The sequence below is a fragment of the Carya illinoinensis genome, chromosome 7 (assembly GCF_018687715.1).
Source record: "Carya illinoinensis cultivar Pawnee chromosome 7, C.illinoinensisPawnee_v1, whole genome shotgun sequence".
Classification (NCBI taxonomy): Eukaryota; Viridiplantae; Streptophyta; class Magnoliopsida; order Fagales; family Juglandaceae; genus Carya; species Carya illinoinensis.
The window spans coordinates 2,328,300-2,343,610 of NC_056758.1; the positions used below are offsets into that span (position 1 = coordinate 2,328,300).

At 31.5% G+C, this 15,311-nt stretch overlaps 1 protein-coding gene across 3 annotated transcripts; it reads right to left on the reverse strand.

Moving 5' to 3' along the window:
* Positions 1-4,249: 4,249 nt before the first annotated feature.
* On the reverse strand, positions 4,250-14,597 carry LOC122317307. Of its 3 annotated transcripts, none has more exons than XM_043134310.1 (3): positions 14,477-14,576; positions 6,378-6,530; positions 4,250-6,230 (listed from the first exon to the last, which is right to left on the reverse strand). In XM_043134310.1, the coding sequence occupies exon 3, from the start codon at positions 5,453-5,455 to the stop codon at positions 4,388-4,390; it is 1,068 nt and encodes a 355-aa protein (XP_042990244.1). In that variant the 5' UTR covers positions 5,456-6,230; positions 6,378-6,530; positions 14,477-14,576; the 3' UTR covers positions 4,250-4,387. The 3 variants fall into 3 exon arrangements, with proteins under 3 accessions (XP_042990244.1, XP_042990243.1, XP_042990242.1); XM_043134308.1 differs by lacking the exons at positions 4,250-6,230; positions 6,378-6,530 and adding exons at positions 12,145-14,062; positions 14,219-14,369 and having other exon boundaries at positions 14,477-14,597; XM_043134309.1 differs by lacking the exon at positions 14,477-14,576 and adding an exon at positions 6,644-6,767 and having other exon boundaries at positions 4,250-6,530.
* Between the last annotated feature and the right edge of the window lie 714 nt (positions 14,598-15,311).

Consider the following 15,311-nt stretch of genomic DNA (forward strand, 5'->3'; position numbering starts at 1 on the left):
TTTGCAATTCCACGACTGTATGTAACATTACTCATGAATTATAAGTAAAAAAATTAAATTAGTTTAAAAAGAATAAAATTAAAAAATATTTAAAAAAACAGAACTGCTAGATGCAGTCGGCAAATACAAGCGGGATGCAAACGGTTGTACGGAATGAATAAAAAAAAGTTATAAAAATAATTTTTTTTTTCATGTGGGTCCTATATTAATTCATTTTTTTCAAAGCGACTACATGTCGCTTGCACAACTACGACTGTAAATATCATTTTTTTAAAAAAAAAATATGTAATGTGTAGAGATAATGACCAGCAATGCTCTAAATAATTGTCAACTCTTTCAAAATTCAAATCTATTAGTATCCTTTTTCATCTTTTAGTCTTTTTAACTGTCACGACTTTAAAATAAAAAGGCTACCTCTTTCACTTTTGTTATAGTCTTTCAAATATAAAGTTTGAAAGAAAATGACAACCTTACAATTAGTTTACAACTCTATATAAAATAGAGGGTAGTTTTGTAATATTTAAAATTTATTTTTAATGGAATGACATGATTTTATTGGTTGTTTGAAAATTAGTTGTAAAAGAGTTATAGGTGTATCATTACCCAAGTTTGAAACTAAAAGTAGCAAAAAAAGGTAAATAAATAAAAAATCAACCCAACAATTCATCTGTGGATTTTTTTTTTTTTGTTGTGAAAATCTTTATTCATTACCATGGAATCACAGCAATGTGTCACCTCCATGCCATCTCTAATGCCATCTTTCCAATCTCCTCAGTCCTCACCTCCGACTATCCTCACTTTCATAAGCCAAATTTCATTTGTAAAATATTTAATTAAAATATCTCTAATGCCATGGGTGATATGACAAATGCTAAGTAGTTAACGTATGAAACAATTTAAACTATTTAATATATATCAATAAGTGTGACTAAAGATGAGACTTAATTGAGAATACTAAACTCAACGATATTTCACTAAATTAGTAAACTGATCAAAACTGGCATGACTTAGTATAGTACTTAGATTTAAAAAAAAAAAATATTGTAAAATTATTTTATAGATTAACCATTTCTCAATACAATTTATTTGAAGAGTCATCCTCCATTGATTTTTTCTATATTTTATAGAGCTGAAACCCACTGACCCAATATAACCTTGACTGACTTGCTAGAAAGGAATATTAATGTTTCTTGCAAGATTGAAATTTTCATGGTGTCTTGAATAAAAGCCTCGGTGAAGGAAGGATTCGAATTCCCCAACCATGAGCCCATGGGCAACGAGGACAAGGGGATCATATGCCGAAGATGCCATTGCCTGCCTTATTCAAATGCAAAAAGCTATATGTATTTAAGAAAAATTTATTTCTTCACATGTTAGTTATTGGTATACTAGAAATTATGAAATTTGAAATTTAAAATTTAAATTTAAAAAGAAAACTAACAGAATGAATCTTATAAGTAAATTATAAGTAAAAGTGTAAATAAATACATGTAACACTATTCTATTCAAATTGCCTACCAAAAGCCTATACGTGCAAGCCTAATTAGTTTCCAACTTTAATTGATCAGTTGTTCCCTTCATGCATGACAATTCGAAGGACTTGTGGAAATTAAGACCAATGAAAATGCCCCATAAATATTAAGACGTATGAAAATGCAAATTCAAGAGGTTGGCTAGCATTATATATGTGTCTAAGATGATGGATATCATCTTTAGTTTGAATTTATGATTTGTGAATGTGAAATACTTTGAATTTATCTGGAGTCTATAATTAAGTATTAAGATAAGTCAAAACACTGTTGTGAAGATAAATTCTAGATGTAATTCAAATTTCAAGGGCCTTATCTTATCTAAAGAAGAGTTTGAATTTAGAATCAACACATGTTGAGAAGATAAGTTCCAAGCATTAGTAAACTGTCAGGAGAAACCGTCATAATAGACTCAATCCGTCAGCATAATTTCACTGACTTGGAAACTGCTTCCAGAAAAGATATTTAAGTTGTCATATTAGTTAGGATAACCAGAAATTCAGTCTCAGAGATTTTTTATAGCACTTTCCAGTGGTTATTTTCATGAGAAAAATCATTTGAGAATTTTCATGTGATTTCTCTCAAAGAATGTGATTGTGATCCAAGGTTGAGATAGAGTGATCGTGTTTAGCCACTAGAGCTCCAGTAGAGAATTCAATATTTGAAGATTGTCAGAGGCTCTAGCTACTACTGAGTAGAGACAAACGTGTCATTTGTCTGGTCAAGTAAGAGTGTCAATTGATAAATGTTTTGTAATTGAAACTTGTTTGTAAAGGATTTTCAAATAATAAAATTAACTTTTATGGGTTTGGTTGTTTCGTAAGGTTTTACTTTTATTGAATTCTTTAAAGAGTTTCTCTTCGTTATTAATTTTGGTGTCATACAATTGATTTATTTTATGATAATGCTTTCTTATCATATAATTGCATGAATATAGACTAACCAATTGATTGAGTGAATTGGTAGATCTTTGTATTACTATACTAGAGTATTTGAGTAATTTCAATATATACCTCTGAAATTAAGGAGGCTAGCTTCCCCTTTCTAGGAGCCACTGATATATATTTCAAATACTACCTACCTATAATTGATTAATTATAATATCATGTCTATATATATATATATATATATAAATTATATCTAGCTAGATGGTGTTAATTATGATCATATATAAGATTATTGACGTACGTACGTACATACTTACTAGAGTATATATGGCCTGATCGATCATGTTGCATGTAATTATCTCTTCACTGATCATAAATATATAATTAACTTAAATTCAAACACCTATATACACTTCTTTTCTTCTTTTAATAACCTCTAAATATTTATTAAACAAAATAAGTAACCAAATATAAAAATCAAGTTTAATTTTTGTTCAACAAGAAAGTGGATACACAAGTGATCTTTACAACAGTTCTTCATGTAATTTCTGTTTGTGCTAACCATGTCTTTGTCTCGATTTCCTAAGCAATTTAACAGTGCATTCGTGCCATGGGTGAACAATGAAATTACACTCGATACATTCATAAGCTAAATCTATGAAATTGCTAGCATCACCGCATCTCGAGCATTGAGCAAAAGTCTTCTGAACCAAAGCAAGAGAATATTGGTGAATGTCATTTTTTAAAGTTCTTCCAAACTTGAGATTTTGGTATTTCCCTAGAATGCATTTAAGATGAGCATGATAACTTCAATATGCACAATAATAAAACCAACATTTTGAATCTCGTGTGTCTTCACAAATATCACAGCAATATTTACCAGTCATCTTTAAGTATAACAAAGTGTGAATAGATGATCATGCTCCTTATAGTTCATCGTATGCGATAGTATTAAACATTTGAAGTGCAAAGTGAATAAAAACAAAACTTATCTGTAACATATGAATAAAAACCCTAAGCTTAATAAAAGACTAAATATAATTTCTTGAATAATTTCATGCTTACAGGAAAAAACATTATGTTCACTACCCAATAAATTGGGAAATTAATAACAAGCAATATAAATTCTTTAATATTACCACAATATTTTAATTGGCAGTTTCGTTTCTTTAATAATTAATTTGAGTAAATAGCTAGGTGTAGATGGAGGAATTTATAAGTTAAACATGGAAATGGTAGAGACAGAGTGACTTCTTCAATTAAATTCAGGTGATTTTGTAAGGGCTGGGATTGTTGATCATCCGCAACTTAAGTAATGGGTTCGGAAAAGTCATGAGTTCTTTAATATCTTAGCAAAATTGCTATGTGCAAGTTAATTTTCATGTTAAATATGGTGGTGATTTCTTGAATTAATTCTATATATGTTATTGGTTGACTCTGGATCTCCAATTAACTTCGGCCTCAATGTTTTTGCATAAACATCTATTTATATATCATTTATCTAGAAAAGAGGTTGCTAGCATGCTGCTAATTAGTATTTTGTAGTAACCCATGAAATAGTAACCATCTACCAATATGATCAATTAATGTCTATACATATGCAAATTATATGTAGCTGAATAGATGGTGTTAATTAGGAACATATATAATATTATTGATGTACATGCATACTTACAAGAGTATATATATATGGCCTAATCGATCCTGTTAATTGCATGTACGTAATTACCTCTTCGCTCATCATAAATATATAATTAACTTCAATTTAACGACGTACACTTCTTTTCTTTTTTTAATAACCACTAAACATTTATTAAACAAAACAAACAACTATATATTAAAATCAAGTTTATTTTCTGTTCAACAAGAAAGTATTGGATACATATGAAGTGATCTTTACAAGCATTCTTCATGTAATTTCTATTACGTGGTAGATTGTAGATGCCCACCAAGCATATCTTTCTCTCAATTTCATATGCACCTTCTGTGAATAATGAAATTACACTCGGCACATTCATAAGCTAAATCTTCTACACTAACATTACCACATTTCGAGCATCGAGCAAAAGTCTTCTGAACCAAAGCAAGAGGATGCTGGTGAATATCATATTTGAAAGTTTTTCCAAACTTAAGGTTTGGGTATTTCCCGAGAATGCATTCAAGATGAGCAGGATAATTGCAATCAGCACAATAATAAAACCAACACATTGGATCTCGTTTTTCTTCACAAATATCACAGTAATATTCACCAGAGTCATCTTCTGAAGTATAACAAAGTGTGAATGGATGATCATGTTTGTTGCAGTTCATCGTATGCGGTTGTGCCAAACAGTTGAAATCTAGAGTGAATTCACAATCAACGCAACTAAAATTGTATCTTCCATATAATCCACAAGAACTGCACTTTTTGTTTTCTGATGAGCTAGCAAGAATTAGTTGGTGTTTGTGACTAGTATGTGTAAGGATATCAGGGATTAAACTGCATTGGACATCAAGCTCAAAGTGGCATTCATCACAACGATAATCGAAACTGTTACACGGATGCCAACAAGCATCACACCTAAAAGGCTTTTGTTCTCTCAAGAGGAGCTTGAGGGGGTGTCGATGAAGTGGGTGTCGCAATTTTCTTGATAATTCAGCACAAGATTTGTGAAGACAAAAGCCACACTGAGCACATGCATAAAATGGAGGATGAGAGATAGACCTTATGCATGCATCACACTTTTGGTTGATCCCAAGCTCATCAATGAGTTTTAAGTCATGCTCGTGACTGAAATGCTTGATTTCTGTATGTATTTCCATTCCGTCTCCTTCTGGTTTGGTCTTTTTGACAAAATATGGTAATAACTCAAAAGATTTATCACAATGATATTCTTTAGAGTTCGGAACAAACGTTTCATCTCTTTCTTCATCACGATGATCTTCTTTAGAGTTCGGAACAAATGTTTCGTCTCTTTCTTTTTTGCTTGTAGCAAAATGAAGGTGAGCAGCAAAATCTTGACTTGAGCAATAGTAGACCCCGTAGTTCGTGTCCACCATCTTCGCACATAGTCGGCATACTCTACATTTGGATTGGTCGGCTAGACCAGAGTAGATGAGATTGAGAGGGTGCTTATGCCTTTTGACTTTGAGGATTGATGGTAAAGGGGCACAATCTAGGTGGGCTACAAATGAACAAGTGGTACAAAAGTAAAACGTCCTACCCTTAATTTCATTCCCACAAGCATTGCAAGTGAGGGAGATAAAAAAAACTTGGCATAAGGGTCAATGGATGGTTGTGAATTGCAGCTTGTATGGTGGATGGTTGTATAGTCAGTGGTAAAGATGTACATTCTGGGTGGACCATAAGTAAACAGGTGGGACAAAAGTAAGGCATGCTATTGCCTTTCTTCAAATAATGATCACACGTAAATGACAATAACTTTTGCATAAGGTTCAATGGGTGATTGTGATTTTCAATTTTTTTGGTGAGCGGTAGAAATGCACATTTAGGACAAAGATAAAACTCATGACAATGAGGACACTTATATTTAAACTCAAACCTCCCAAAGCTGCAATTAGCACATAATTCAAAACGATGTAGTTGGAGGAGAAGAAGATGTTTGGGATGTGAGGGGTGCTGCAACTCACGGGAATATTCAGCACATGATTTATGTATGTAGAAATTGCACACTTTGCATCCATAATAATCAGAACCGGTTGCTAATATTTCAAAGCATATTCCACAACGATAACTAGATTGGTTGTTGTTGAATAACGTCAAGGGATGATGGTGGCTGAAATGTTGATTCTCCATTGCTCCCTGGCCTAATCTCTATATTACACACCCAACTAATAATAAATATCTAAATGAGCAGAAATTCTAATTTAAATTAGTCATAACTGCATGCAGACCTACTTGCAAGATGTAATTGGTATACTCATGCTTAATTTTTTTTCCTTTCAAATTATTTTTAATTACCTAAAAAATAAGATCAGATTTTCAGATTGGATGGCTGTGGTTTGAACCTCTGATCAACTCCTTCCAAAAGCTATAGATCCAATGGATGGCTAGCTAGTTTGTTCTCTAGTAGTTGTATTCTGATCTAGCTCTTGTGTGCTGTCTTCCCTTGCACTAAAATCCAATCCCAATAAAAAACAAAAGGACAAACAGCTTGCAATTATAAATGAAAAAAAAAAAAAAACATATAAACACAAAGCACATAACAACGTTCCATCAATACTCACGACAACAAATGTAAGCTTTCCAGTTCAGCCCGGCCGCCCACTTTTGCTTTATTCTATATGATTTTTAAAATACAGGCCCGTAATGATCATTCAAATCATGTATTGTGATATAGCATTCAACTCTACTATCTATTTATATAAGTGCGCGCACGCGCAAAAATAATATAAAAATGGAGGGTCCACAAGGTATCATTTGTTGTCTTATTGGCCACGTAAAGTACTATTATATGAATAAAAATTAGACATTTGGAAAAGGTTTTGTATACAGGAAGTATGCCTTCCCTCTTGTTATTTATTATACTTTTCTTTCCATAGGATGAACCAAATTAAGCACTAAGGATTTTTGGAATAAAGTTTTGTTTTTTGCTTTCTCTTTCATGTCGTGGAAGAAAAGAATGGAACTGTATGATTATATCTATGTATTGAAAAATATTATATACGATATGCATGTGTTGATGATAGGGCCTTTTATCCTTGTTGGGCCATTTGTAATGACTCAAATGAAGCCCTAAGCCACATTGGAACTATATTCCAAAAGAACTAGTACTCATTAGTATAATATAATTGGAACTTCATTAAAGTCATTATAAAGAGAAAGAATTTCTTATTCTCAAGTAATGTGTAATTCAGACACCACCTATACTTACTAATCAGTATTGAATATCACACAAAATTATAAATTCTAGTTTAAATTCTAGTTTTGGTAGTTTAAAGTGTGCAAAAATCTTTTCAAGTCTTTAATTTGCTAGTTTGATTTTTTGTATTTTAGGATATTAAGTTTTTTGTTCTTTTACGATATATATTAAAAAACTATGTGTTTTTTATTTGAGTTTATCTTTTGTAAATATATATATATATATATATATTTAATTTTCATTTATGTTTTTGCTAATTTTTTAAAATTCTTTTCTGCCCCCAACATGTTGATAGAGCAATTTTTTAGTTTTTAAAGCTGATTATGCATTCGCATATATAAATGTCTTTACCCAATTGACATATCCATCATGAGTTTTTATCAAGAATGGCCGCATGGAGGAGGAATTACTTTGAAGCTTGGACAAGTATCAATGATGGTTGTGAGACTTCTTTTATCCAAAATAGATAGTAATCGTTCCTTGGTCTTAAGCTTAAAGATCAGTAATTAAGTGATAAGTGATGAGTATTATAAAGGATTTTGTCTCACTTTCACCTCAAGGAAGAAAAGAATTCATATTGGAAGTACTACTGCATGAAAGAATAGCAATTTAGCAATATTTCAAGAATATACATGATCATGAAAATACTACTTATTTATTGTTAGTTATTTCTTACAATTAAAATGATAATTCTCTATTAAAATAAATCTATTTTCACCACAAATAGTTATTCTTATTGTAAATAACTTATCATAAATGCCTTTCCTTTTCCTTTGTATTGTTATATATATTACGCACATGTTGATCATACCAAATTAAAGTGTTTAGAAACATATCAAGTTAGACGTTACATGTGATATGTCATAGTACTTATTTTATAATAATCATCATAAAATTACTAGTTAATTAGATTTAGAGCATGGATGGTGTGATATTTGTGTCAATTTTTTTTATAATTCACTCTGTTACTAACTGATCGATGCAGAAATTAAAGTGTTTTCGGTGGCTTTGAAGCAGCAGCACTTATGTTTAAAATGAAGTGATGCAAACACGTGCAAAGCACCTGTTTCTATACGGTGCCGTATCAAGTAAATGAGGAAGAGAAGAAGAGCCATCCGATTAAGCCTTGATGTAATCTATGCTTCATATAAATACCTGCATGTCTGTGTTAGGGTTACCGAGAGAGGGCTTTTATGTGTATTGTGGCCGTCAGGGGTTTTGGGAGTGAATCTGTTGAGGGAGAGTTAGGGTTTTGTCGAGGAAGAAGAAAAGCCAATCTTGTGGCTTTTCTTGGCTTGACATTGGTTCATCTTGTACTCTGAAACTTTGGCTTTACAGATTCATCAATAAAGAATGATCTCTGAGGCTGTTCCTGCCGTGGATGTAGGCCATTAGAGCCGAACCACGTAATCTCTGTTTGTATCTTCTTCTTTCTTATTTCCGTGCATTTTTTCTTGTTCTTTTACAAATTTATTTGCTTATCTTGTCATCTTGTTATATTGTTCTTATTATCTTATCATTTGTAAATTTCAACTGAGTTTTGGTTTTAATCAGTATCTTATCATATTGAGATTCTTGATTTAGTTTCTGTTTTGAATCTGTATAAATATTGTCATATTGAAATACTGGATTAGATTTCTGTATTGGGAATCCGAGAGAGATTATTGTATATTCGGATTTGAATCATAACAGATGGCATCGTACTTAATTCCAACCTGCCACAATATGTCACAATATTCAAAATACTATTTATGTAAAAATTATAATAATAAGTTCAATTTATTTTATAATAAAAATGATTTTATAATCTAACCTATAACATATTAATTAAAAAAATATTGTTCTTTTTACTGTTATACAACATAATATAACAAAACATCATAACAATTTTTCAGATTTTAGCATATTAAATAATCAATAATACAAATTAATAATAAAGTTTGGTTAGATTAAATTGTAAAATGTTTTTACACTAATTGATTCTATTTCAGTTACAAATTTTTAAGATCGAAATTAGATTCTTGTCCTCCTAAACCTGATCTCATAAAAAAGAATGATAATAATTACAAGGACCTCGTAACTAAATAAATAAAAAATGGAAAATAATCTATTTCTATGTAAGAGGATAACGAATAAAATTGTCTAAAAATGAATTATAATTTTATAAAATTTAAATTTATTTTTAATGCGGTGTCATCAAACCATTTGCTTGATTGTAAAATTATGAAAAATTCTATTCATCATTCCTACTCACCACATACCACACTTTTTTTTTTCCTCTTATAAAATGTGTAGTATATAGATTATGAGTAGAAGAATTCAATTATTTTAAGAAGAATAAAACTAATTTTTTTTTTTTTTTTTTAAATGTGGTGTGTGGTGTATAGAGATAATGACTAGCAATGCTCTAAATAATTGTCAACCCTTTCAAAATTCAAATCTATTAGTATCTTTCTTTTTTTTTCTTTTTTTTCTTTTTATTTTTATTTTTTATCTTATAGTCTTTTTAACTGTCACGACATTAAAATACAAAGGCTAACACTTTCACTTTTGTTGTAGTCTTTGGAATATAAAGTTTGAAGGAAAATGATAACCTTAATTACAATTAGTTTACATACATAAAATTGAGGGTAGTTTTGTAATATTAAAACCAATCGGAAGTTGAAAAAATACCCAATTATTTTCTTGCTCAAGAAGTCTACATTATTTGAGGCCTTTTTTTACACCAATAAAATAGATGAGAGTTAAATAAAATATTATTAAAATATAATTTTTATTTTTGAATTTAAAAAATTAAATTGTTTATTGTATTTTTTGTGGGAGTTTAAAAAAATTGTAATGATTAGATAATATGAAATGAGATTAGATGATTTGTATAACCAAACAATGAGGTTACGTACAACTACTATTATAATTGAGAATACTAAACTCACAAAGATATTTCACCAAATTAGTAAATTGATCAAAACTGGCATGACTTGGTATAGTACTTAAAATGTAAAAAAAATTATTGTAAAATTATTTTATAGATTAAGCATTTCTCAATACAATTTATTTAAAGAGTCCTCTTGCATTGATTTTTTCTATGTTTTTAACTTGCCGATAGAGCTGAAATCCGCTGACCCAAATTAACCGCGATTGACTTGCTAGAAAGGAACGTTAATGTTTCTTGCAAGATTGAACTTTTCATGGTGTCTTGAATAAAAGCCTCGGTAAAGGAAGGATTTGAATTCCCCTACCATGAGCCCATGGACTACGAGGACAAGGGGATCATATGCCGAAGATGCCATTGCCTGCCTTATTCAAATGCAAAAAGCTATATGTATTTAAGAAAAATTTATTTCTTCACATGTTAGTTATTAATATGTTAGAAATCATGAAATTTGAAATTCAAAATTTAAATTTAAAAATAAAATTAACAGAATCAGTTTTATAAGTAAGTTATAAGTAAAAGTTTATATAAGTACATGTAACACTACTCTATTCAAATTGCCTACCAAAAGCCTAATGTACGTGCAAGCCTAATTAGTTTCCAACGTTAATTGATCAGTTGTTCCCTTCATGCATGACAATTTGAAGGACTTGTGGAAACTAAGACGTATGAAAATGCCCCATAAATATTAAGACTTATGAAAATGCAAATTCAAGAGGTTGGCTAGGATTATATATGTGTCTAAGATGATGGATATCATCTTTAGTTGAATTTGTGATTTGTGAATGTGAAATAATTTGAATTTATCTGGAGTATGTAATTAAGTGTTTGGATAAGTCTAAACACTGTTGTGAAGATAAATTCCAGATTGTTTATTGTGAAGATAAATTCCAGATATAATGTGAATTTCAAGGGCCTTATCTTATCTAAAGAAGAGTTTGAATTTGAAATCAACACATGCTGAGAAGATAAGTTCCAAGCATAGCAAACCGTCAAGAAAAATCGTCATAATAGACTCAATCCGTCAGCAGAATTTCACTGACTTGGAAACTGCTTCCAGAAAAGATATTTAAGTTGTCATATTAATTAGGATAACCAGAGATTTAGTCTCAGAGATTTTTTAGAGTACTTTCCAATTGTTATTTTGGTGAGAAAATTTCTTTGAGAATTTTCATGTGATTTCTCTCAAAGAGTGTGATCGTGATCCAAGGTTAAGATAAAGTGATCATGTTCAGCTACTAGAGTTTTAGTAGATAAGTCAATATTTGAAGATTGTCAAAGGCTCTAGCTACTACTGCAATAGAGACAAACGTGTCATTTACCTAGTCAAGTAAGAGTGTCAATTAACAAATGTTTTGAAATTGAAACTTGTTTGTAAAGGATTTTTAAATAATAAAATTGACTTTTATGGGTTTGGTTGTTTAGTAAGGTTTTACTTTTATTGAATTCTTTAAAGAGTTTCTCTTCGTTACTAATTTTTGTGTTATACAATTGATTTATTTTATGATAATGCTTTCTTATCGTATAATTGCATGAATATAGACTAACCAATTGATTGAGTGAATTGGTAGATCTTTGTGTTACTAGACAGGGGTATTTTGAATAATTTCAATATATACCTTTGAAATTAAGGAGGTCAGCATCCCCTTTCTAGGAGCCACTGATATATATTTCAAATACTGCCTACCTATAATTGATTAATTATAATAATCATGTGTATATATATATATAAATTATATCTAGCTAGATGGTGTTAATTATGAACATATATAAGATTATTGACCTACGTACATACTTACAAGAGTATATATGGCCTGATCGATCATGTTGCATGTAATTACATATATAAATAACTTAAATTCAAACACCTATTGACACGTCTTTTCTTCTTTTAATAACCACTAAATATTTATTAAACAAAATAAGTAACCATATTAAAATCAATTTTATTTTCTATTCAACATGTAATTACTGGATACAGATGAAGTGATCTTTACAAACATTCTTCAGGTAATTTCTATTACGCTGTAGACTGTAGATGCCCACCACGCATATCTTTCTCTCAATCTCATATGCACCTTCTGTGAACAATGAAATTACAATCGGCACATTCATAAGCTAAATCTTCTACACTAACCTTACCACATTTTGAGCATCGAGCAAAAGTCTTTTGAACCAAAGCAAGAGGATGCTGGTGAATATCATATTTGAAAGTTTTTCCAAACTTAAGATTTGGGTATTTCCCGAGAATGCATTCAAGATGAGCAGGATAATTACAATCAGCACAATAATAGAACCAACACTTTGGATCTCGTTTTTCTTCACAAATATCACAGTGATATTCATCAGAGTCATCTTTTGAAGTATAACAAAGTGTGAATGGATGATCATGTTTCTTGCAGTTCATCGTATGCGGTTGTGCCAAACACTTGAAATCCAAAGTGAATTCACAATCAACACAACTAAAATTGTATTTTCCATATAATCCACAAGAATTGCACTTTTTGTTTTCTGATGAGCTAGCAAGAATTAGTTGGTGATTGTGACTAGTATGTGTAAGGATATCAGGGATTAAACTGCATTGGACATCAAGCTCAAAGTGGCATTCATCACAACGATAATCGAATCCATTACATGGTTGCCAACAAGCATCACACCTAAAGGGCTTTTGTTCTCTCAAGAGGAGCTTGAGGGGGTGTTGATGAAATGGGTGTCGCAATTTTCTTGATAATTCAGCACAAGATTTGTGAAGACAAAAGTCACACGGAGCACATGTATAAAATGGAGGCCGAGAGATAGACCTTATGCATGCATCACACTTTTGGTTGATCCCAAGCTCATCCATGAGTTTTAAGTCATGCTCGTGACTGAAATGCTTGATTTCTGTATGTACTTCAATTCCGTCTCCTTCTGGTTTGGTCTTTTTGACAATATATGGTAATAAGTCAATAGATTTATCATGATGATCTTCTTTAGAGTTCGGAACAAACGTTTCGTCTCTTTCTTCTTTGCTTGTAGCACAATGAATGTGAGCAACAAAATCTTGACTTGAGCAATAGTAGACCCCGTAGTTCGTGTCCACCATCTTAGCACATAGTCGGCATACTCTACGTTTAGATTGGTCAGCTGGAAGAGAGTAGATGAGATTAAGGGGGTGTTTGTGCCTTTTGACTTTGATGATTGATGGTAAAGGGGCACAATCTAGGTGGGCTACAAATGAACAAGTGGCACAAAAGTAAAACGTCCTACCCTTAATTTCATTCCCACAAGCATTGCAAGTGAGGGACATAAGAAAACTTGGCATAAGGGTCAATGGATGGTCGTGAATTGCAGCTTGTATGGTGGATGGTCGTATAGTCAATGGTAAAGATGTACATTCTGGGTGGACCATAAATAAACAGGTGGGACAAAAGTAAGGCATGCTATTGCCTTTCTTCAAACAATGATCACAAGTAAATGACAATAATTTTTGCATAAGGTTCAGTGGGTGGTCGTGATTTTCAGCTTTTTTGGTAAGGGGTAGAAATGCACATTTAGGACAAAGATAAAACTCATGACACTGAGGACACTTATATTTAAAATCGAACCTCCCGGAGCTGCAATTAGTGCATAATTCCAAACGATGTAGTTGAAGGAGAAGAAGATGTTTAGGATGTGAGGGGTGCTGCAACTCACGGGAATATTCAGCACATGATTTATGTATGTAGAAATTGCACACTTTGCATCCATAATAATCAGAACCGGTTGCTAATATTTCATAGCATATTCCACAACGATAACCAGATTGGTTGATGAGGACTAACGTCAAGGGATGATGGTGGCTAAAATGTTGATTCTCCATTGCTCCCTGACCTAATCTCCATATTACACACCCAACAAATAATAAATATCTAAACGAGCAGAAATTCTAATTTAAATTAGTCATAACTGCATGTAGACCTACTTGCACGATGTAATTGGTATACTCATGTTTAATTTTTTTTTTTCTTTCAAATTGTTCTTAATTACCTTAAAAATGGGATCAGATTTTCAGATTGGATGGATGTAGTCCTCTGATCAACTCCTTCCAAAAACTATAGATCCAATGGATGGCTAGCTAGCAGCTTGTTCTCTAGTAATTGTATTCTGATCTAGCTCTTGTGTGCTGTCTTCCCTTGCACTAAAATCCAATCCGAATCAAAATCAAAAGGACAAACAACTTGTAATTATAAGTGAAAAAAAAAAAAAAACACACAAAGCACGTAACAACGTTCCATCAATACTCACAACATTAACAAATGTAAGCTTCCCAGTTCAGCCCGGCCTCCCGCTTATGCTTTATTCTATATGATTTTTAAAATAAAGGCTCGTAATGATTCAAATTATGTATTGTGATATAGCATTCAACTCTACTATATATATATATATATATGTGCGCGCACGTGCAGAAATAATATAATAATGGAGGGTCTACGAATTATCATTTGTTGCCTTTTTGGTCACGTAAAGTACTATTATAGGAATAAAAATCAGACATTTGGAAAAGGTTTTGTATATAGGAAATATGCCTTCCCTCTTTTTTCTTTTTTCTTTTATTATACTTTCCTTTCCATAGGATCAACCAAATTAAGCACTAAGGATTTTTGGAATAAAGTTTTTTTTTCCCTCTGTCGTGTCGTGGAAGAAAAGAATGGATCTGTATGATTATATCTATGTATTGAAAAATATTATATATGATATGCATGTGTTGATGATTCTTAGAATGCAGGCTGCCTAAAATATAAAATGTTGGTAGTTAAGAGCCTAAGATCTAGACGGAACTTATCCGTTAGCATGAGATATCACAATCATCTCTATTTAAATTCCTGATATATATCCTTGTTGGGCCATTTTATCATAGGGCGTGACTCAAGTCTCACACGTATGGTTGTATTAGCGAGGCTCTTGATATCATTTGTAATGACTCAAATGAAGGCCTAAGCCACATTGGGACCATATTTCAAAAGAACTAGTACTCAATAGCACAATACAATTGGAACTTCATTAAAGTCATTATAAAGATAAAGAACTTCTTATTCCCAACTAATGTGCAATTCAGACACCACCTATACTTACTAATCAG